Source organism: Nomascus leucogenys, chromosome 3 (assembly GCF_006542625.1).
Source record: "Nomascus leucogenys isolate Asia chromosome 3, Asia_NLE_v1, whole genome shotgun sequence".
NCBI lineage: Eukaryota > Metazoa > Chordata > Mammalia > Primates > Hylobatidae > Nomascus > Nomascus leucogenys.
The window spans coordinates 26,771,288-26,795,735 of NC_044383.1; the positions used below are offsets into that span (position 1 = coordinate 26,771,288).

At 40.0% G+C, this 24,448-nt stretch overlaps 1 protein-coding gene across 3 annotated transcripts in view; it reads left to right on the forward strand.

Moving 5' to 3' along the window:
• Positions 1-24,448, forward strand: part of SORCS1 (sortilin related VPS10 domain containing receptor 1) — a 602,977-nt gene that overhangs the window by 380,779 nt on the left and 197,750 nt on the right. For all 3 annotated transcript variants that reach the window (XM_030807336.1, XM_003255446.4, XM_012505615.2), the window contains exon 4: positions 16,647-16,805. In XM_030807336.1, the coding sequence (XP_030663196.1) occupies positions 16,647-16,805 (159 nt within the window). The remainder of the gene's footprint in view (positions 1-16,646; positions 16,806-24,448) is intronic.

Genomic DNA, 24,448 nt, shown 5'->3' on the forward strand with positions numbered 1-24,448 from the left:
AGACAAGGCACATTATAAGGTTCCATTTAGTGTATCACTTATGAATTGAGTGTAACGTGTGTCAAAGAGAGAATTTCTATTTATTTCACATTTTCACTTATGTTTTAGACAAATTTTAAAATGTTAGTTAGTTACTCTATAAGCCCATGCTTACCGTTCAGAAGACCTGCTTATTATGTGTTCTAATGGTTAAGATGCAGTCCTGGGAAACCAGGTACTGGGGTGTGAGCCATGGAAATGCCAAAGATGCTCTGGAATAATCTTGGAGGAATGATTATGCCTCTCCATGCCTAATTTCACTCTCTTGAGATTTGCTTCAATTTCCAGTTGGAATATCCTAATTAACATTTGTAAAGTGCTGTGTAATGCTTAAATGAAAAACGTCATGTGAGTATAAAATCTTTTAAAATAGCAGTTTAACAAATTTGAGTTTCTTGTGCAATGAGCTATTTTTTAACATCTTAGAATTTATGATAAAAGGATAACCAGAAAGGTTTGACTGGGAATTGATGACATAGTACAAAAAGGAGAAATAATGTTTTTCTACATCTCCTTTATTTTGGGAACACAATTACTGAAATATGCAGTTTAGAGTTTCTAATTTCTTAATTGTCTTCGAGCTTGAAATACGCACTTGGGATCACCCATGTCTATGTGTGTATAATATGTGCAGAATGCTACTGTATTGTCTTTTTCCAGAAATGTAGATTGTTAGGCAACAGGGGTACCTTAATGGCGCCGGTTCCGGGTTCTTCTCCCCTCCTTGACCGGGCACTGTCTGAACCCGCCAAAGGAGGGCCAATCAGAAAGAAGCATCTCCCGCCTTCCCTTGGGCCCACCCCACGTAGGCCCAAGGGATATAAAACCCAGCACACCAGCAGCTCTCTTTCTTCTCTTCTCTTCCTTCTCCGCTCGATACCTCCAATAAAGATCTCTTGACCGCGACCAGTGTAGTCTGATCCTTGCCCGGCCCCTTTCATAGATGAAGATAGAAAGTGTGCATAAGCAGACTTATAAACAGACTATGAAGTAAGAATAACAATGTATATAAACCAATAAGTAAAAGAGACATACCCATAATTTTAAATGGAGAAAAACATGACCAGTCCATGTATCAAATGAGGATTTCAAGTGAGTAAACATAAATGACAAAAGGATAAAAGGGAGGGAAAAAGGAATGAAAAAATTCACTGTCATTAGGAATGAAAGTGGTATGTATTGACATAAAATAAATCTTTTTCTCCAGTCATCTTAGAAAACAATGTAAAAAGACAGACAAAACCTAGTGTTGTGATAGGCACTTCCAATTAAATTAGTATACTCTTCTGAAAAACACTTGGTAGTGTGTATCAAAAGTGGTTACAAAATTCATATTTTTTTTTTTTTTTTTTTTGTCAAAATGGTGTCTCACTCTGTCGCCAGGCTGGAGTGCAGTGGCCTGATTTCAGCTCACTGCAACCTCCACTTCCTGGGTTCAAGCTATTCTCCTGCCTCAGCCTCCCAAGTAGCTAGGACTACAGGCGTGCACCACCATGCCTAACTAATTTTGTATTTTTAATAGAGACAGAGTTTCACAGTGTTGGCCAGGATGGTCTCAATCTTTTGACCTCATGATCCATCTGCCCGCCTCAGCCTCCCAAAGTGCTGGGATGACAGGTGTGAGCCACCATACCCGGCCAAAATTCATATTCTTTATCCATAAATTTCACTGCTAGGAAATTACTTGAGGAAATAGTAATTGACATACAGAAATATTAATCTACATTAATCATAATATTAGTGAAAATTAGAAACCTGGTAAATAAGAGATTAATTACATAGTGGCATATTTGTACAATCAATACTACGTCACCAATAAAAATGATAACACAGAAGAATATTGAATACCGTAGAAAATCTTCGCAGTGTGGCTTTGAAGTGGGAAAAGCAGGTTAAAAAGCAGAAAGTGTCATGCGACACCCTCTTGCTATATAAATTTCTCTTTCTCTCACTTTGTGTCTCTTTCTGACACCCACAAACCTTTATGTATGTGTGTGTATATCTATATATGCATAAAATAAAGATTGAAAACAAACATCAAAGTATCAGTGACAATAATCTCTGCACAGTGATGCTTAAGTGATTGTTCTTTTATTCTGAGTACGTTTGGGGGGACATTTTTCAAAACTGTCTATATTTAATACATATTTTTTCTTGTTCATATTTGGACACAATTCGTAAACTTTAAAGCAAATAATATGACTAAATGAAAAGAAACAAAATTATTGTATCTTTGACACAAAGATTCATACCTAGCAAGAGCTAGACATCAGACAAGTAGCTTAAAAACCTGTCCTGCTGTCACTAGGAGCACTCTTTGTCTTCATTCTTTTATTCTGAATTTGAAGCCAGCCCAATAGTCCCATAGACTGTCCTTTTGGATAAACATAGAAATTGAACTTTCTGGTCAATTGAAGCTTGAGGCTTACATTTGTTTTATCTGAGTTCCTTAGGAAAGGACCTTCAAGCCTCTCAAAAAAAATCAAATAACTGAAACTCACCAGATTACCACATCCTGTCAATGAGAAGCTTGGACCCCTCTTTCACTTTGATTGCTTCCTTGCCCTTCCTTAGTTCCTGTTTTCTTACATACGATTACATTTCTTCCCTGCTATATAAACCCCCAGTTTCATTCAGTCAGGTAGATGGATTTGAGACTGAATTCCCAGCTCATTGGCTGCAGCATCTGATTAAAGCCTTTTTCCTTGGTAATAACTCATCGTCTCAGTGATTGGCTTTCTGTGTGGTGAGCATCAGGACCTAGACCAAACCTCTGGTGTTACAGTAACAAAGTGAATGAATTAAGTCCAGTACCAATTGTTTATGAATTGAGGAGACACCATGATGTGGTTAGGCTTTGTGTCCCTACCCAAATCTCATCTCGAATTGTTATTCTTAGGTGTTGAGGGAGAGACCTGGATCATGGGGATGGTCCCCGCCCCACTGTAACTGTTCTCATGATAGTGAGTGAGTTCTCAAGAGATCTGATGGTTTTGTGTTTGGTAGTTCCTCTTGCTCACCCCTTCTTTCTCCTGCCGCCCTGTGAAGAGGTGCCTTCTGCCATGATTGTCAGTTTCCTGTGGCCTCCCCAGCCATGCAGAACTGTGAGTCAATTACACTTCTTTGCTTTATAAATTACCTAATCTTGGGCAGTTCTTTAGAGCAGTGTGAGAACAGACTAATACAGTGAATTGGTACTGCAGAGAGTGGAGTACTGATATAAATTGAAACTGCATAACAGGCAGAGGTTAGAACAGTTTGGAGGGATCAGAAGACTGGAAAATGTGGGAAAGTTTGGAACTTCCTAGAGACTGGTGAATGGTTTTGACCAAAATGCTGATTAGTGATATAAACAGTGAAGTCCAGGCTGAGGTGGTCTCAGATAGAGATGAGGAATTTGTTGGGAACTGGAGCAAAGATCACTCTTGCTATACTTTAGCAAAGAGACTGGTGGCATTTTGCCCCTGCCCTAGAGATCTGTGGAACTTTGAACTTGAGAGAGATGATTTAGGGTATCTGGCAGAAGAAATTTCTAAGCAGCAAAGCATTCAGGAGGAAGCAGAGCATAAATTTGAAAAATTTACAGTCTGACAATGCAGTAGAAAAGAAAAACCCATTTTCTGGGGAGAAATTCAAGCTGCCCGTAGAAATTTGCGTAAGTAGCAGGGAGCCAAATATTAATTGCCAAGACGATGGGGAAAATGTCTCCAGGGCATGTCAGAGAACTTCATGGCTGTCCCTCCTATCAGAGACTTGGAGGCATAGAAGGGAAAAATGGTTTTGTGGGCCAGGCCCAGGGCACTGCTGCTGCTCTGTGCAGCCTAGGGACTTGGTGCCCTCTGTCGCAGGCATGGCTAAAAGGGACCACCGCCATTGCCGTGGAGGGTGCAAGCCCTAAGCCTTGGTGGCTTTCACATGATGTTGGGCCTGCATGTGCGCAAAGTCAAGAATTGAGGTTTGGGAACCTCCACCTAGATTTTAGAGGATGTATGGAAATGCCTGGATGTCTTGACAGAAGGTTGAGGCAGGGGCAGAGGCCTCATGGAGAACCTCTGCTAGGGCAGTACAGAAGGGAAATGGGTCAGTGCCCCCACACAGAATGCCCACGGGGGCACTGCCTAGTGGTGCTGTAAGAAGAGGGCCACTGTCCTCCAGACCCCAAAGTGGTAGATCCCCTGATAGCTTGCACTTTGCCCCTGGAAAAGTCACAGACACTCAACAGCAGCCCATGAAAGTAGCTGGTGTGGGAGGGGTGCTGTACCCTGCAAAGCCACAGGGGGAGAGCTGCCCAAGACTGTGGGAGCCCACCTCCTGCATCAGCATGACCTTGATGTGAGACATAAAGTCAAAGGAGATCATTTTGGAGCTTTAAGATTTAATGATTGCCCCGCTGGATTTCAGACTTGTGTGGGGCCTGTAGCCCCTTTGTTGTGGCCAATTTCTCCCATTTGGTGGAAGCATTTACCCAATACCTGTACCTCCATTGTATTTTGGAAGTAACTAACTTGCTTTTGATTTTACAGGCTCAGAGGCAGAAGGGACTTGTTTTGTCTCAGATGAGACTTTGGACTATAGATTTTCGAGTTAGTGCTGAAATGAGTTGAGACTCTGGAGGACTGTTGGGAAGGCATGATTGGTTATTAAATATGAAAAGACATGAGATTTGGGAGGGGCCAGGGGCAGAATGATATGGTTAGGCTTTATGTCCCTACCCAAATCTCATCTTGAATTGTAATTCCCAGGTGTTGAAGGAGAGATCTTGATCATGAGGGTGGTTCCCCTCATGCTGTTCTCATGATAGTGAGTGAATTCTCATGAGATCTTTTGGTTGTTTAATTAGTTAATTTATCATCCAAGTCATATCTGAATGTCAGTAATAATATTTATGATGGTGCTTTAGGAATAAGCCAAGACTTTCAAAGGCAACATGTAATGTATGTTCACCCTATTCATGACACATTCAAAGAAATCCAAACCATCTATGAACTGTCTTTCACATGATCAAGGCAGCTCTTGAATCAAGATCAGACAACTTTTAAAATGACAGTATCTTCATGAGCTTATTCAACTTATCATGAACATGAACCTGGGTCTGAAAATGGCTTTTGTATAGTCACAAAACAGAATTGGAGCTTTTATAATTGGACTTCGTGGTCCTTGATTAGGAGTTATTCTGATTGATGAGGATCCTCACCTATAAGCAATTGTGGTGACTAGCTGTATAAAAGATACTAGCCCAGATCCATAAAAGACATAAAAGATCGTGTTGTTTGAAAAGGTGTAAAGAAGGCAACATTTTTGTTCCCTTTGCATACAAAATACTTTTGGGGTGTTGAGAAATACCACTGAAGTTAAGAGAGCTGATTTTGTGGTTATTTTCTTGAAGTGTGGATTCCCCGTTGGTAATAACTTGGAGCAGATGAGTGTTTTATAGGGTTGGCATAGCAGCAGTAGGAATTGAGCTATGCAGCAGGATGCAAATACAATTTTAAAAAATAATAAAATAAAAATTTTAGATGGTTTTATGTGGGCCTGGGCATGATAAAAATTGAACTTTCTGTATGTTTCTAGAATACATTTACCATTCACTTTCAGACCTAAATGGCCTTTTGTTGTTGTTAGCCCAAGGATACCTAAAAATCAGTAGGTTTATTTTAAGATCCATTTTCCAAACTGAAGGGAACACTAAGTATCCTATTTTCAATTTCTGGTTTATGTTGTAAATGATACTGGTGCTTTCCCTGTGAGCATAGAAGAACAAGGACTACTTTGCTCTTAAGAAACCCATATTTCGTGGTATCAGATCCTTAATTAAATGAGGGGATTATAATGCTTAGATACAGGTTCTCTTATTAGAGAGTTACTTATGCACACTTTAATGAACATTGAACTGGTCTATTCTTCTATAATTTAATCTGGGTAATTTATGTACCCTGAAAATTCACACACTGAAATTACTCAACCTTGGCTCCCTTAATGTCCCTGAGAGGGACTAAACAATGCAATTCACTTGGTCTTCAATAAATATACTCACCTTAAACTGATAACAGATTAGAATTTTTCAGCCTTCACAAGTTTAAGATAAGACCCAATGAAAAATCTGGCAACTTCAAGATAATCTATATCCCAGGAATACTGTGATTATGAGGACATTTTAATTCATATTGAATATAATAATTACAACTTTTTATCATATCTATTTTTAAAAATTATAAGTGACAAGCTTTACAGCAGATAGTTGTGGTTACGTATCTTCAATATGGCCTGCCTTCTGTGTGTGTGTGTGTTTGTGTGTGTGTGCGTGTGGACGCTTTTCTTCCCTTGAGAGGTGAAGTCTATTTTTTTCCTCCCATTAAATCTGGCCCAGAATTCTTTGACCAATAGCATATGGCAAAATTGATGTCCTGGGTCTTCTAAGGATGGGTCATGCAAAGCTTTGCACCTTCCACTTTAGCCTTTTGGAATACTTGATTTTGGGACATTCACACTGAAGGAAACCACTGCTATATAAGAAATTCAACTATTATGAAACTGCCATGTTATGTGATGTTCAGCCACGTGGGGGGTCTGGAGGATGTGATGCCATGCAGGGAGAAAGAGAGAGGCTAAGCCAGATACAGGAATGAAGGAGCCATCTTGGAAGTGAAATATCCAACTCTGGCCGCCACAGTTGACATCATGTGGATTTGAGACTACCTACTCAGCTCAGCTTTTCCAAAATTCCTGACCCACAAAATCTTAAACAAAACAAAATGCTGGTTTGAAGCCACTGTTCTGAGATAGATTGTTATACAATACATAAGTAGAACAGAACTACTTTTCTCTTTAATATACTATGTCAGTTCTACTGCTTCTGAGGTAAGTATATTGAGATAGAATTAAACCTAGAATATGCAGTCATGAAAAAATTCATCTTCATAAAACACCGCACTACTATCTTTCCTGCTGTGGCTGAAATCCAAAAAGAGAGGAAAGCAGCAGATGATGTAATTATGCTCTGGCATGTCAATTAAGCACATTGACCCTTTTCCACCTCTCAACAACAACTTGAGATGATCAATGTTTGTCATTAAATAACTGAAGAAGGAAGGAAAATTTTACATGAAATGGACCTCATTGTTAATATGAGAGACTTCTTCCTGGATGACCCCCTCTAGGCCCATCTTCCAAAGAGCTCTGCAGTAGAGCTGCACCAGGCTATTCTCACTTCACTAATCTGCAAATCCTGTATAAGAGAAATCCCTGGTGGTCTCCATAGTCTTTTCAGGAAAGCTTTAATAGTCAAATACATTAGCAAGGTCTCACGCGGCTGCGACTTCATTCATCTTCCCCAGTACACCCTAGTATATTTGCCAGTTTATCATGAAGCATTAATATAAGTAAAATTAAAACGTACTTGTTAGTGTAGGAAAGGGAAAAAAATTCCCTCTACCCTCTGAGTGCTTCATAATTGAGTCCATGAAATAAACCATCACTGGACAGATTAATAAGATAAAAGGTAAACAAATGTATGACATGTACAGGGGCATCACATGAAAGAAAAGTGAATACCAAAAACCCAGTAAGATCTAAAAGCTTATATGCCCGCTTCATAGGAGGGAGGAGAGGAGGGATGTAAGCAATTTAAGGAAAAGTAAATGAATTTTGGGAAAGACGAATGGGCCCTCAGAAGAACAAGTGATAGCCAGTCTGGGTGTAATGTCACCTTCTAGTCTCTTCTGTAATCTGAGTTCCTCTTTGGTTGATGAGATTCCTGGGGAAGGAATTTGTGACAATTGAGTTATTTTAGGAGATCACTCTTTAGACAGATAAGGAGAGCTCAGAGAGAGCTCCTGCAAGCATTGGCTGTTCCCCAAGGGCCCTCAGTTTGAAGTAATCAGTGTACCAAAGGAGCATATTTTGGGATGGCATTTCCTGAACTCCTTCATTAGGATGATGATACGAATACAGCAAAGGATGAAGAATGTGGATGAATTCTGTTCACTGATTTTTAGAGTGGATTAATGTCTATGGACTTTTCATTTAACTTTCCTGACTTTCAACTTGACACTTATTCAAACTCTAAAATCAAGTACACAACTTACAGATTTTACCAAAAATGGATTTCCCTCACTTAAATCAATGGTAAAATAGACTGATAGCTTCTCTTTCCTGCTCTCTCTTCCTTCTCACCTGAGTTTCTTTATCATTTCTTGTGGAAAAAAGAGATTTCTTATCATTAAATGAACATCATTTCTTGTAAAGTTTCCCATGAGCAAAGAAGATGAATGTCTGTTTCTCTTAGCATCATGGCTCCTTCTGATAGCAGCTAACCTTTTAAAACGATGTAACCTTTTGGCATTTATAGATCTTTGGGGATTTAAGAGAGAAGTTACTTTGGGACTTGTAATGATGAAGGAAGTGTGTTCTGATTGGGTTGGAATGGGGGCTATAGGATAATGAGATTTTTAAGGTGGCTCAAATATTCTCAAGGTACTTAATTAGTTATCATAGTGACTGCAATAATAAAAACATTCTTTGAATGTGTACATCATTATTTCCCTCTAAAATACCATGTTTAGGGTTTTTTGTTTGTTTGTTTGTTTGTTTGTTTGTTTTGACAGAGTCTCGCTCTGTCACCCAGGCTGGAGAGCAGTGGCGCCATCTCGGCTCACTGCAAGCTCCGCCTCCCGGGTTCATGCGGTTCTCCTGCCTCAGCCTCCTGAGTAGCTGGGACTATAGGCACCCGCCACCAGGCCCAGCTAATTTTTTGTATTTTTAGTAGAGATGGGTTTCACTGTGTTAACCAGGATGGTCTCGATTTCCTGACCTCATGAACTGCCTGCCTCGGCCTCCCAAAGTACTGGGATTACAGGCGTGAGCCATTGCACCCAGCCCCATGTTTAGTTTTTTAAACCAGATGACCCAATGCTAAGCATTAGTGAATATTCCATATTCTCCATTATCACCTCATATGATATTAATAATAGCAATTTCTCCAGGAAAATGAGTCTGTTTTTTTAAATGACAATTAAGCATGGGATGCATTTATTAGGAAAACAGTTACACTGTAATAGTTCCTATTTGCTTTGGCATAAACTTCTTTGGGAACTAGCATGTGGGAAAATGTTTCTCCACCAATAAGAACATTACATCAGATATTTTTGCCCATTTCTATTATCCTTTTCCCATCCATTTTTGTGATAAAGCATAAAATCCAATCTACGGAAGAATCATGCTGGAAGGATAAGGTAAAGGAAGCCAGAGCCATTGTGAAAAATCTGGGGTATGAACCATGACTGGCTAGTTTGATCCTCTGACTCTATATTTAAAACCAAGGAATTATCTTTATTTATTCAAGAATATAGTGTCTTACTAACACTTGTTACTGAAATTCTCCATTATCTTATACCCCATTTCTTCTTGCTGCCTCTTTTTTTTTCATCTAGGCAATATTTTAATGAGATATTTGCAATGCCAGATTTACATCTCTCTCCCTTTTTTGGAATTCAACTGTCATATTTTAGCAGAACATAAAGTACTAAATATGCCACCCTTTGTGAGGTAAACGTAGTAATATTTGCACAAGACTTAACAGTGCTTTTGCACAGATAATCTTATTTGATCTTCACATGAATCTATGCAGGGCATAGATAACCTTACCACTGACTAGCTGTGCAACCTTGAGCAAATTGCCTCATCTCTCTAAGCCCGATATCAAATGGACATAATGATATCTACCTAAAGTAGTTTTCATAAACAATTTAATGGAATAATTTAGTTTAAAGCTTTCGCAGGGAGCCTGATACACAACAGCTCAATAAATGGCAACTTGTTTATGGTATCACTACTATCTTCAATGAGGAAAATGAGACTCAAAAAAAGGATTATATGATCTATAAGGTATAAAGTGGTACAACCAATAATAGCAGAGAAGAAATTCAAATCCGAGTTTTTAAACCCAGGCCCCTTACTATTTCTTGTGATTGTAGTGTACCCTTCTTCTCATGGTGTGAATGACCTTCACTAAGCACACTCCCTTCTTTTCATTTTTTTTTTTTTTTTTTTTTTTTGAGACAGAGTCTCGCTGTCGCCCAGGCTGGAGTGCAGTGGCGCGATCTCGGCTCACTGCAGGCTCCGCTCCCCGGGGTTCACGCCGTTCTCCTGCCCCAGCCTCCCGAGTAGCTGGGACTACAGGCACCCGCCACCACGCCCGGCTAATTTTTTGTATTTTTAGTAGAGACGGGGTTTCACTGTGTTAGCCAGGATGGTCTCGATCTCCTGACCACGTGATCCACCCTCCTCAGCCTCCCAAAGTGCTGGGATTACAGACGTGAGCCACTGCACCCGGCCCTTCTTTTCTATTTTGTGAGGAAAAGTACACATTCATGAAGACATTGACTAGAGCCAGGTTTAGGATTAGGTTATGGCTCTTCCTGTGGAACACAAGTCTGTGGTGCACCAGCCCCATGCTCAGCCCTGCAGATCAACCCGCCATGGAAATATATACATGGACATGTATTTCCTTTATAGAAGTTCAGTGCCATTCACAGTGGTGGAAGCAGATTCTCACATTAAAATAGTGTTTGTACGTTTGGGTTTCTCTGAATTGTCTCAAAGGAGAAGACTGTGTTCAGTAGTCCCAGGTGAAATACGAAGAGATGTCCTATACGTTTTCTTTTTTGAATCATCTTCCAAGGACTGTAACTCATATGTTGTCATTCCTGATAAACCTTATTCATTTCGTGTGCTCCATGGAATTGGGCAAGAGGTACTGAATGACTCCGCATTATTGTTACAAATAATAATGGATTGGGTCTCCTGACAAGGCAATTAACACACATATGAAGGACTGAAATTACATGCTCCTTAAAAAAATGTTTCTTCCCAGCCTTACATGGTGGCTCGTGCCTGTAATCTGAGTGTTTTGGGAGGCCGAGATAGGAGGATCCCTTGAGCCTAGGAGTTTGAGGCTGTGATCATTCAACTGCTCTCCAGCCTGGGCGACAGAGCAAGATCTTGTCTTAAAAAATGTTTTTTATGCTTGTTTTTTTCCCTTAAAAAATCTGAGTCTGTGGATCCTCATTAGAAAACCAGTTTGAAATCAAAAGGACAGAATAAACTCTTTAAAATACAATGCCATAGTTTCCCAGTCATTTCACTGAATCACTTTCTGGGTCTCAGGTAGACAGTCTGTTGCCCAAATGTTCTGTTCATCTCTTAGTATTGAATGACGCGATTTTGTGGTATTAAACAAAGATGGCACATAGGTAAGCTTCGCTGAGTTTGGAAAGATGGGATTTAGGAAAATTGGTTGTGTCATTTCCATCTTCTTACAGACTCATTTCTATCAGTGTGTGCTTGATTTGAGCTTTTTTCTTTTTAATCCCCTTCCTCCCCTTCCTTCACTATTTGTATTTCTGTGATTTTCTTTCCATGGATCATTCTGGGATCCTGTTCAACTTTCCCTAACACTGTCCTCCAAATAGTTGCCAGTTGATAAGCACTTAATTGCTCTTTCCCTCAGCTCATCTGGGAAGGATAAGTGCTCAGCCCTCGTTGAGAATAGGTAGCTTTTCCACCCTCATTGGTCAGCAGATGACTTACTTTCTCTGATTACATTTTGCTTAATTTGTTTTTAATTTTGAGGTCAGAGGTTTGCAAATAGACTTTTATGCTGTTTATAGAGAGAAATATTTCTGTTTGAATAAAGTGGGTAGCAGTAGATAACTGGAGTGCCTAATTGCTGCTGTTGCTGTTTTTCTTTGCTGTTGTCATTATCATTATGAAAAGCATTTATTATGCACCTGTGATATGGGCATCTGGAGCTGAATTAAGCTCTGAGTAAAGCAAGAGAGATATCCACACAGCAGCCCATTACCTCTGCTTGATTCCAGCCCATTTATGACAAAGAATAGACAAATGAGCAAACAAATAATGAACAACACATAAAATAAATACTTTTTCCATTAGGACCGAAGAAATGGTACAAAGAAGTGTATGCCCAGAGGTGGTGAAGAACTCTTTATTAACTCCACACCACATAAACCAATAAATGGTGGAATTCCAAGAAAAACATATCTAGGAAAAGAATTTGGAAAACTAAATAGTAGCAGCATTCCTCTGGGAAGAAGGTCCACAGGAGACGACACCTGGAAGGATCAGAAAGCTGCCTGCCAACCTTTTGTAGAATTACTTCCTGTAGCCATATGTTGGATCTGGAGCAAGCCAAAGACAGTCAAAGTGCATTTAATTTTTGATGACACTGAGCTGTCAGAAGGACTAATACCAAAAAAAAAAAAAGAAAGAAATGACGTATTTGAAATCTATAAATTGCATTTCATGTTCATTTGTCTACTCTAGGAAAAGCAAATAAAGTTTCTTCCTGCTTCTGAAGTGGGTGATGAATGATTGCTTGGAGTTGGGTGGTAGGATCCTGTGTTGCCATTATTGACTTTCTATGGAAACAATTCATCTGCAGGTGCAGTCAGTCGGCACACCCTGCAAGGCGTAAGTAAACTGGTTCTAATCACTCATGGGTGGATCTGAACAGGGAATAATTACTTTCCTGATAAAGGCAGTCTCTTTCTCTTATCTTCACCTTCCTTGCCTCAAGCAGAACAGCAAGGATTTGCTCAAGGGGACTGGAAATCCCAATGCTGCAGGGGTCCCTGGGCTGCAGGTGGCAGAAGGCAGGAATGAAAAGGACTCATTCATTTATTCATTCCTTTATTCATTTACAACGGTATGTGGACCTACTATGGAACAAGCTTTGATCCAGGCAAACAATGACCTCTCTTTTTAGAGAGCTTACTAAATTTAGGAATCTGCGAAGCTTGGATTCATGCCTCCTAAAATTCTGTTGTCCAGAACATACTCCAGAATACAGAGAAGTAAACACAACAAAACATTATTTGTTCAAAGTTACATGAAGAGTCAGAAGGGGATAAAGAGTCATTCTAAACTAGCAAAAATAGGGATTGTTAGGCATATTTAAGAAATGTAATCTATTGTTTTTGAAGAATATTTGCTAATTTGAATTTACTATTTTGAAAATACTTCTGAGCAGAAAATCTTGTGAGAAGATATGACTTATTCATTTATGAACAATATCATCTATGTCTAAGGACTGGATCACATTTATTATTTACAGTGTTTATTTCTCAAGTATGTTAAGCCTTTTTTATTTAGATCTCATTAAACTTTTTACTTATTAGCTTATTTATATTTTATTACTGATAAAATGATAGGACAAACATCAATTCATTTGAAGCAAAATTATTAAAGAATTTGAATTTAAGACTAAAATAATAAGGTTTTACTTATTCAATTAATAATTAGGTACATACTATGTTTCAGTCATTACAACAATCATAATTTAATTAATTTGAAGGTTGTGATTAATTGGAGTACGTTATACAGTCATGTGTGTTAATGTGTGTGCATTTGTGTGTTTATGGCTCAGTTAAAAATGAATATTTGGGGGGCTGGGCACAGTGGCTCATGCCTGTAATCCCAGCACCTTGGGAGGCTGAGGCGGGCGGATCACCTGAGGTCAGGAGTTCGAGACCAGCCTGGCCAACATGGCGAACCCCATCTCTACTAAAATACAAAAATTAGCCAGGAGGCAGAGGGCAGAGGTTGCAGTGAGCCGAGATTGTGTCACTGCATTACGGTCTGGGCAACAGCGATACTCTGTCTCAAAAAAAAAAAAAAAAAAAAAAATGGGTCATAATGTCAAACTTAAAAAAAATAAAATAAAATAAAATCCTCAATCCACACTAGGATATAGAGATGTGGATAAAGAAGTAGAAAGAAACACAAACATCATTTAACTTGCAATGATAGGGTCATGAGTTTGTTTTTTTTTTTTCTTTTGAATTCTGTTAGAGGTCTTATGGAGTTGTTTCTGCAATAAGAAAAATAACTAATTATTTGGATCCAGATTGACCTGTTTGTTCTAAGTAGAATTGAACAGAAATTTAAGAGAGCAACCACTGGAATGTTTCTGTAGTACAGACATACCTATAAAGCTCACCGGGAAATTTCTGACTATTTCCCGTTATTTCCAAAATGTCAAATTCTCAGATGGAGAGTTTTAGGTGAGGGCTGCATAGAGAAGGTGGGATTTTGGTCTGCCTATTTTCAATATCCAGAAAAAAAGCCAAGGATACAAGTCGCTTTATTTGTATAATATTAAATTTCCATCTGTTGGGAAATACGTTCATTACTCTGCCACTCGCACCCAATATTACCTGATGCATGATGTCTTAGGCAGTCTGATCACGTGGAGCATAAATGGGTATCAAAAGAACTTTAAAGTGATTGATAAAAATCAGCTTGCTTTGGGAATATTCTGTAGGCCTAGTTTATAATTGTGTTTAATTTTTATTTTGATTAAGTATTCTGCCAGGAGAAGCGGGTGGGGAGAGCTATACTCATGGGAAAAGAGGAAAGCATATTCTGGCTAACGGGGAACTAGAAAATCAGTGTGGGGGAGGGAATCACCTTGCCTGAGACAATAGATATTCTATAAAATTGAGCCTCTTCACATTACCATGGAAATGACTTTTTGGCAGTAGTGCAAAAAGGTTGTTTTACATTATTGTTAACTGTGATTGGAGACACAAAACAATATGATCATTTGATGGCTTGTTATTCAAAAAATGACAGCTTTTATGTGTTCATAAATATGAACTCACCTGGAAATATTCCTGTGAATTCAGGAGCCATCTAAATGTACTTGCTTAATGCATATACTAGATTTTAATGAAACCATATGAGTTTGTACTTAGCAGATTACCTGATGGCTCCTTGTCAGCCATCCGATGAGGGAACGCTGTCTGCTTGGTGAATGTGAGACAGAGAAATCCGTAACTTTGTCAGAATTTATGGTTGGTGGGCAGTGGCTTTCCTGGAACATGGTACAAGAGGCAATTAGTCTTCAACTTTGTGTGCGCTTTTCATCTTGTCGGGAGTGTAGCTGACAGCAACAGCATTGCCTTCACCCCATTACATCCCTTTTCTCCTCTTCAAGAAGGGGAGGTTGAAAGAACAGCAAGGAACCTTAAATTCGTCCTGGATAACATAAACAGAGTTTGGGCAGAGTGTCTGGCATGCAATCCTTTTGTGCCATTTACAGAGACAGGACACCACTTTCAAAGATGACACTAACTGTTCGGAGGCTTTAATATGATTGCCTCCAAATGCTTGAGAAAGCTCCATGTGCTTACCTGGCACTCTGCTCTTTTAAGATATGACTCTGTTCCCCACCCCCCCCCCACCCCCCACCCCCCCCCCCCCCCCCGCCACCCTCTCTCTCTCTCTTTCTGGGAAGTGCAGCATCCTCAGCTGGTAATCTTTAAGCCCTGGGCTGCAGTGATTTCTCTTCATAACAGCAACATGTTAAGCACGTATTTCATGCTTCCCTGAACCAAATTCAGAAAGTGCCAATTAATGAGTTGATGGGGAAGAGGTCAATGGGTAGCATTAAGGCCACCTGTCTGGAGACATTAGGTGCACACTTTGAGTGAAAGGAGACCCACAGAGAGTTGGAAATGAAGTAATTTATCACACATTCCTGAAGGCATAAAATGAGAGGATTTAAGGCAGTTTTGAGGGCAGCTGCTCCATCTTGCTGCTATTGTGATTGATCCCATTGCTCTGGACAAAATTGGGCATCCCAGTGAGACAGTGTAAAACGTCTGAAGCTGTGAATTTTTTCGTATTTATAGCTTCTTCTGTGGTGCAGACTGTGCAGATCAACCAACTTTTCTTTCAGAGAGTTTTAGAGAGTCATGTGGACTTAGAAGTTGTGAAGCTTCCATCCATATCTCAGAGTGTTCCGGGCATCTTTCTATGCACTCATTTATTCATTCATTCGACAAATATTTATCAGTGTACCATACATACTGGACCTTAGTCTAGCTGCTGGGAATACATCTGTGAACTATACAGACAGCTATCTCTGTTCGCACAGGGTTTATTTTTTAGTAGAGGTTATATAGACAAGAAATAAATAAGTAAATTATGTAGTAGGCTAGAAGGTGATGAGGGTGGTGGGGTAAAATAGCCTTTGTGAAATTCCTAGAGAAAGCTTTAGAGCCTAGACTTTGACTTAAGACTCAGAAAATCAGGCTAGGTTAGGATGACATAGGAAATCATTGAAATGGAATGAAAAGATTTGAGGTAGGGAAGAAAAACAATGGACTCCATCGTCTCTCTCTTCCACCTTTCCCACAGCAGACTATAACCAGTCTTTTAGTCCCCCAAAATGGAAAGTACATAAGGCACAGTAGGAAGAAGTGAAGAAGGGTAAGTGTTCCAGGTTCAGGAAATAACCTTGGAAATAAAACAAAGAGTCCCCTAAAAGAGAAGAGAATATAGTTATCTATTTCATCCCTCATTCTTCCAGCTTCTCCTACTCCCTTCATTTCTTTGTAGAAATATTTCTGTAGCATTGATCCAAGATGGAAGAATAAGCCTGACAGAGTCAAGGTCCCTGTTTGGCCAAGCATTCTTTGCCTGCCCCTGTCCTTCCCTTGTCAGAATTTAGCTAATTTTCAAGTTTTGCAAATTTGTAAACTTAATTTTCTGTTGTTTCTTTCTCCAACAATTCTTTGCCGCAGATAATGTTACTCACAGACCCGGAGATTGAGAGCAGCTTATTGATCAGCTCAGATGAAGGGGCAACTTATCAAAAGTACCGGCTGAACTTCTACATTCAAAGCTTGCTTTTTCACCCCAAACAAGAAGACTGGATTCTGGCATACAGTCAAGACCAAAAGGTGAGCATACTTACCTTGTTTGAGACAATGAAGCACGGTTCTCCGGGGAAAATCGTGCTAATTTAATCATCTCTCCATTTCAGCTCAATGATCATTTTTGTTCTGAGCGGTAGCCTGACCTCTGTGCTAATGGGACAAGGGAAAGCAAGGAGAGTCTCAGGTTGCTTGTTTAAATCATGTAAATATCTGAAACCACTTACCAAATAAAGATTAGGTGTACTAAGTAAGACATGGTGGAGAAGCAGTTCTCAGCATAGATGCTTAAGGCAGTCAGGAGCCTCTGACCCCCACTGAATTGGAGATAGTGTCTTACGTTTGTGGATTGGTGATCATTTCTCTTGGCAAAGGACCCGTGGCTTTTCTCAGACTCTTAAAGGGAAGCATAACCCTGAAAAGGTTAAGAACACGAAGTAGGGTTTTTCTAAAACACTGAGAGAAATGGCCAGAGGAATAATAATGATGTATATAGGTAACCTTATGCAGAACCTAGTCATCTCAGAACTTTTCTTCACTTGGTGGTAAGGTTGAAGGAGAAGTCCACTTCGTAAGAAAGGATTAAATGAGCTCATGGTATTAGGTGTGTGTGTGTATGTGTGCATATGACCCATAAAATGTCATCCTATAATATGTATTATGTACTCTATACGACATATATGCTATAACATACATATGGTCCCTGCCTCTAAGGAACTTGCATTCTCAGGTAGAATAAAAGGCTAGCAATAGCTAATAAAATTAAATTAAAATGAAAAGAAAGAGCATTTACACAGGCAAATGTGACAGAGACTCTGGCCATAAAAGCCAGAGGGATAATTGTTGAAATACTAGAATACTCCTTGTGAAATGCATTATTCAGTGAAGTCATTCTGAGCATTCTCCTTAGAGGAATCATGAATTAGAAATTACATATATTTAAAGAAATGCTGGACTTAACTAAGTGAGGGGAGTATTCTGGGGTTTTGTTTGTCTGGGTTTGCATAGATGGGTGGCATTTTTGAAGGTAGGAGAATGGTATGAGCAACTTCCCAAGGTCTCTACTGACAGGAGCATTTTAAAGGAAGCAAATTAAAATTCTTAAGATTGGAGTTTTATTCATGATGCCCCTACTGCCAAATAAAATGCACATTAAGCCTAAAAATAGAAAGAATTTACATTTCATTTTTTTTTTCCTCTTGAGCAGCCTGGCTACCCTTTCAGCAGAATGTACAATTTTGTTTCTGGAGTCAAGCCACAGTGCATCTGGTCCAGGATGGTACAGTTAACAGAGGCAAAGCCTGACCAGCTCAGACAGAGTATTAGTCATTTAATCCACAGGGTTATTACATTTTATTCGACAGTTGGTTAATTTCCCCCCCTCCCCGATGCCAGAAGCACAGCGAGGGCCAGATTTACCTGCCTAAGTAAAAACTCTGCATCTTTGCAATTATGCTGGAGGAGATGCCCAAATATGTAACCCTTTCGTTCCCAGCACTTCAAAGAGTGCCTCCCATGGTCACTGTGGCAGAGTGGATGATACAAGACCAGTTAGGATGCCTGAGCTGTGACTTCAACCCAGCTACTTATGGTGAACAGTATTTAGCGTTGGTTTCCTTTGCGTTAAAATGTGTTTGTATGGATAATTATAATTGTAGGTACCCTTCCAAAGTGATTTAAAAAGAAACAAATATTAGATGCCACATCTCTTTTAAGTGCCATGCATGATACAGTGTTGATCTAAAATAACAATATTCTATCCATCTGGAGATAGATGATTAACACATATGAGTTGACCAATAGTTTAAGAGAGGCCACAAAGGCAGTGCTGTCACTGAATGTTAGTTATAGACAAGTGACTGAATGAATTACATTAAATTGGTAGCCCAAAGTTCAGGAGATAGAGATCTAGTAATCTGTCTACTCTAGAGGTCTTACAAAATGACTTCAGTTGGACTTTAATGGAGATGTTGGATTTGTATTGTAACAGTAGGGGAGGCCAATTTTTTACAACAGGAATGTCATATACATGAAATTGTAAAAATCATGTTTACAAAATTGCAAATTTTTCTATTTGGCTGAAACTAAAATTTGTTGTAGGTAGTTATAATTTACACACACACACTTTGGAACCTAATCTTTATTATTTTTCACTGTTTTGGCTGTTTGATTTTTTAGGAAAACTAATTTTTGTTTCCTTAATTAGGAGTCTTCAGAAATTTGGGTCCAGAGAATGATATATTTAGAGCTATAGATTTCAAGGGTTAATCGGTAGTAATATGAGTATAAACTACGGTAATACAAGGTCAAAAACAAGACCAGTTGGGATGATATTACAGCAGTCCTGGCATCAGATGCTAAGGGTAAGAACCAAAAGGTATCTTTTGTGACCACAGACCCAATGAATCCTGTCATTTTAGAGTTGGAAGCAGTCTTCATCTGTTTGTTGTTGTCGTTGTTTTCTCTGTATGAGGCTAAGGATCTAAATATCTAAGAGGTTAATAAATTTTCTCAAAGGGAAAAATCACTAATTGGTATCACATGTGGATATTCTACAAATGGGGTAAGGGGCTACCTGACATTTGATAGTATTCTCATTCTTTTTTTTTTTTTTTTTTGAGATGAAGTCTCACCCTGTCACCCAGACTGGAATGCAATGGCGCAATCTGGGCTCACTGCAACCTCTGCCTCCAGGGTTCAGGCGATTCTCCTGCCTCAGCCTCCCGAGTAGCTGGGATTACAGGTGCACACTACCATGCCCAGCTAATTTTTTGTATCTTTAGTAGAGACGGGGTTTCACCTTGTTGGCCAGGCTGGTCTCGAACTCCTGACCTTGTGATCCACCTGCCTCGGCCTCCCAAAGTGCTGGGATTACAGGCATGAGCCACCACACCCGGCCAGGCTTCTCATTTTTGAAGGTGATATTTTGAGATGAACAGATGGATAAGAGTCAGCCTTTCTATTGACCTCTCTGCTTCTTTAAGAGATTGATGAAGGGTAAATCTTACTGGAAAAAACACATTGTGGATAGCCAGCTATACAAGTAGGAATCAGAGAAGACCTCCATATCTCAAGGCTTGAATTACAGAATAGGGAGTGGGGCATTCACCAGAAGGGGGTGAGCCGCAGCCGTTAGCTGATGGCATTGGCTAGAAGTCAAGTTGAGAGGGTCTGTGGCCACTCAGGTGGGTCAGTGATATGGAAATAAAAGCTGACAGGCACCCATGGGTCATGGAGCTTTTAGCACTGATGAGATGTGGCAACAAGGAGGACCATGTGCTGGTGTTGGTTCGCCAGTGACTGCACATGCCCAGGAAACAGGAACATTTATTCTTTCATGTAAGTATTGCTCGTCAGTTTTTCTGTGACAGCTGCTAATGTCACTGCTATAGATCTCCCAGCTAGGATCTTAGTCAGTGTTATCTCTGCTGGATGCTGTTTTACATCAAATTGTGGTGAACAGTCCCTTAGAAAATGCCTTACTGAGGTGGCAATTCCTATGAACAGGGTCCTCCTCTTTTCTTTTTATTTGCTGGCTTCTTTGTTTTTTTAAGGCATACTCTCTGTCTTTTGAACACATAGCCACATTTATTTTTCCCTTATCTCTCTGACATTGCTTTTTCTCTCCTTCAGTGAATGCGACGTTTAAGCTCCTAAGGACAGAATTTGGAGCTCTGGCCTGCAGGATAGACCCCATATGAGCTGTGGTACCCTGCTCTAACTGTGTTTCATTTTGGGTGCCTAAATCCCAGTGGAGGCTTTTTGATGTGGGCATTATAAGGGACTCAAAGAGTTTTGTTGAACAGATTTTCCTTTCTGGCCCAAAATAGAATTTTACTGGGTATCAGTTCTATGGGAGGGTCATATTAAGATTTTAAAAGGTAGTTTTAATCAGGGAAAAATGTGTATGGCCGAATGTCCTCAGAATTCACAAACCAAGGTTTTTGATATTTTTTCTTTTTACTTAGAAGGAGAAATCTATTTGTGATATTCAACATCTAGGTGGTTGTATTATTAAGGGTTCTCCAAAGAAACAGAACCAATAAGGGGAAGGGAGAGAGAGAGAGAGAGAGAGAGAGAGAGAGAGAGAGAGAGAGAGATTGATTGATTATGAGAATTTACTCATGCAATTATGGAGGCTCATAAGTCCCAAGATCTGCCATCTGCAAGCTGGACAACCAAGAATGCCGGTGGTATAATTCAGTCCAAGTTGGAAGGCCTGAGAATTGGGTGGGAGTGGAACAAATGCTGTAAGTCCTGGTCCAAGTCCAAAGTCCTGAGAACCAGGAACTCTGATATCTGAGGGCCAGGGGAGACGGATGGATATCGCAGCTCAAAAAGAAAGAGGGAATTCACCCTCCCTCTGCCTTTTCTATTCAGCACCTCCAAGGATTAGATGATGCTCGTCCACACTGGAGAGGGTGGATTTTCTCAGCCTACTGATTCAGATGCTAATGTCTTCTAGAAAAACCCTTACAGATACACCCAGATAAGTTTTATCAGCTCTTTGGGCATCTCTTAGCCAAGTCGAGTTGACACATAAAATTAACCATCACCATAGTTGCCAAGAGGTAAATGCTATCTTGTCTGGGGATGTGGCTATCCAGGCACCACTAGAATGACTGAAAAGAAAAGGCGTGGAGCCCTTTACCCATAGAAATTCTTAAATAAGTAGCATAGGTACATAGGAAACCCTGCCCTGAGACTTACCGAGTAAAGACATAGGAGCTGGACTTGGCCTCTGAAGGGCCTGTGTGAGGATGTGCCTTTGGAAAGCCCTGAAATTTTCAGAAAAAGGAACATTATAGATACAATTATAGAGATTCTGTTTCAAGCGGACAGGGGGCTACTTGGTGTATAAAGTCCCACCCCTCACATTTTTAAAACAATGAATCCTTGTGGAAGGTGTGAAGAATTCTATGGCATTTATTATAGGAGCACCAAAATGTTGCTTTCTTTTATTAATTTACTTTTTTATTTCTATAATTTAAACAGTAGGCAAACCAAGCATTCTACCCATTTAAAAAAATGTCTTTGTATTTGGAAACTGAGCAGATAAGAGAAAAGAGATATAGTCCTTTACTTCACTGCTAGCTGACTTTCTTGCCTCAATACAGGAAACCACCCAAGGAAGGCTTAGCAGAAGGCTGAGTCTGCCAGATTACATCTTTGTTTTAATTTGGCAATAAACTAGTGTACAAACTGTGCTATAAAACATTGCCTCCAACGGCATCTCTCAGTCTGTCTTAAACACCTCACTAAACATGATGTGTTGGGAAACATTTGAAATGAGAGAAAACAAAGAGCAGATGTGACTGTAAGGAAATTAAAAAAAAAAAAAAACAGGAGAGAAATACAAGAATCTGTGTATACCTCAGCTTTGCTGTCTATGCTGGGGTAAGGGCTCATGGAGCCTCTGCTAGGATTTGCAATGGAGACGTGATTTGTAAAGGGGAGAGTGCAATGTTGTGAAACCAACATGAACGCTGTCAGGACTCGGGCTGCTGAGTGGCTGGAGAGCAGAGGCCCCTTGCTGTCCTTATCCAGACCTCTTCTTCAGGTAGCTCCAGAGAAGGGCCTGCTGCCCCTGACCATGAGCAGGAAGGGCTGCTCTTCTCCTGTCCTGTGCAGTCCCCACCCTTGTGGACGTTCAAGACCACCTAGAGCATGAACGCAGTTCCTACACAAACAGGCAAGAAGTACAATTGAACAAAAGAGGCTGGGTCCAGGCTGTGGGAAGTTGGAGAGCAGGTGTTCATTTAAAAGGAGGGAGGGATGTTGTCAAGCTCTAGCCTGCTGTTCTTGCCATGTAGGAAGGTGGGTCCAATGTCACCAGACCTTCAGAATTCTTTCTTTTTTTGAGAGAAGTAATTCTGCTTTGTTTTCAATGTGAAGTTTTCTTATTTTTATGTGTGTAACAGTGACCTCAGAAATTTAAGAAGAAGCACTGCATAGGACGAATAAACCTCATCTGCTGCCCTGTGGTTGTCCTTTCTTCTTTCCCATTCTTTGTTTTTCTCTGTTCATGGGTCTCTCTTTTGATTTTATTTGAGAAGATGTTAATTTTTTTTCTTGCGATTTTTTGAAAAAATTACATTCAAATAAATGATTAGTTTTGTCGAGGGAGAATAAAACTTTTAGGACAGTTTGGTGGGCCACCCTTTATTTTGGGGCAGTTCTAGAATATTTGTAAGTTTATATTGACTCACTTATTTTGGAGCTCTATGAGTCTGCAGTCCAAGTAAGAACATGTGGAAAACTTGCTTCATTCCTGATCTTCTTTAAATTCCAAAGGATCGCAGTTTATGAAATAAACAGAAAATCCTAAAGCCTGTATGTTGGCCTTCCCTTCAACATTTTTTGGTACATATGTGTCAGATACCAAAACATACTTTTAAAGGCAGAAAACAGGCTTTGATAGGGAGGTTCTGTTTACAAATAATGGAAAATCTAATTTTTTTTCCTTTTTTTGAGACATAGTCTTGCTGTCTTGCCCAGGCTGGAGTGCAGTGATGTGATCTTGGCTCACTGCAACCTCTGCCTCCTGGGTTCCAGCGATTCTCCTGCCTCAGCTTCCCGAATAGCTGGGATTACAGGCACCTGCCACCATGCCTGGCTAATTTTTGTATTTTTTTTTGTAGAGACTGGGTTTGACCATGTTGGCCAGGCTGGTCTCGAACTCCTGGCCTCAAGTGATCTGCCTCGGCCTCCGAAAGTGCTGGGATTACAGGCGTGAGCCCTGTGCCCGGCTGGAAACTCTAAATATTAACAGCTAGCATTCTCTCCATAAACGAAGTCTGACTTTCAGTTAAAATCATATGTTGATAGAAAAGGAAAAATGGACTGCCAGTGTGATGAACAGCCAATGACAGAATTTTAGTAACATGAATAAAATAAGTTTTATTTAAAAAGAACTAATTTTAGTTCTCTGCCTTCTCTCTCTCTCTACCAGTCCTGCAATGTTTTTAAAGTTTTGTATCTATTCTACATGTATATTTATAAACATATCTATAAAAAAATCTTCTCTTTATTCCTTGTAATTGTTCCTTTCTTTTTTTTTTTTTTTTTTTTTTGAGACGGAGTCTAGCTCTGTCACCCAGGCTGGAGTGCAGTGGCATGATCTCAGCTCACTGCAACCTCCACCTCCCGGGTTCAAGCGATTCTCCTGCCTCAGCCTCCCGAGTAGCTGGGATTACCGGCACCCGCCCCCACGCCTGGCTAATTTTTGTATTATTTAGTAGAGACGGGGCTTCACTGTGTTGGCCAGGCTGGCCTCGAACTCCTGGTCTGGTGATATGCCTGCCTCGGCCTCCCAAAGTGCTGGGATTACAAGCGTGAGCCACCGCGCCCAGCCAATCGTTCCTTTCTTTTCCTGAGTGAGCCCTCACGGAAGGGCAATACTTATGGCTGCTTTGAATGGCAGACATTCCCTGGGAAATAATGACTACTAATAAAGAAATAGATGCTAGCACTTTCAAAATCTCAGTCATATTTAGGTTTCTCACCACTGACCGACAGTAGAGTGAGCTTGTAAGAGGATCAGCTGTCTGCTCTGTCAGGTCCTACCCCTGCTCTGTGATCTTCAGTAGGTCATTTAAATGTAGTTTCTCCAACTGTAAAGTGGAAACAGTAATAAGAGTACCTGGCTCATGGGACTATTTGATGATACT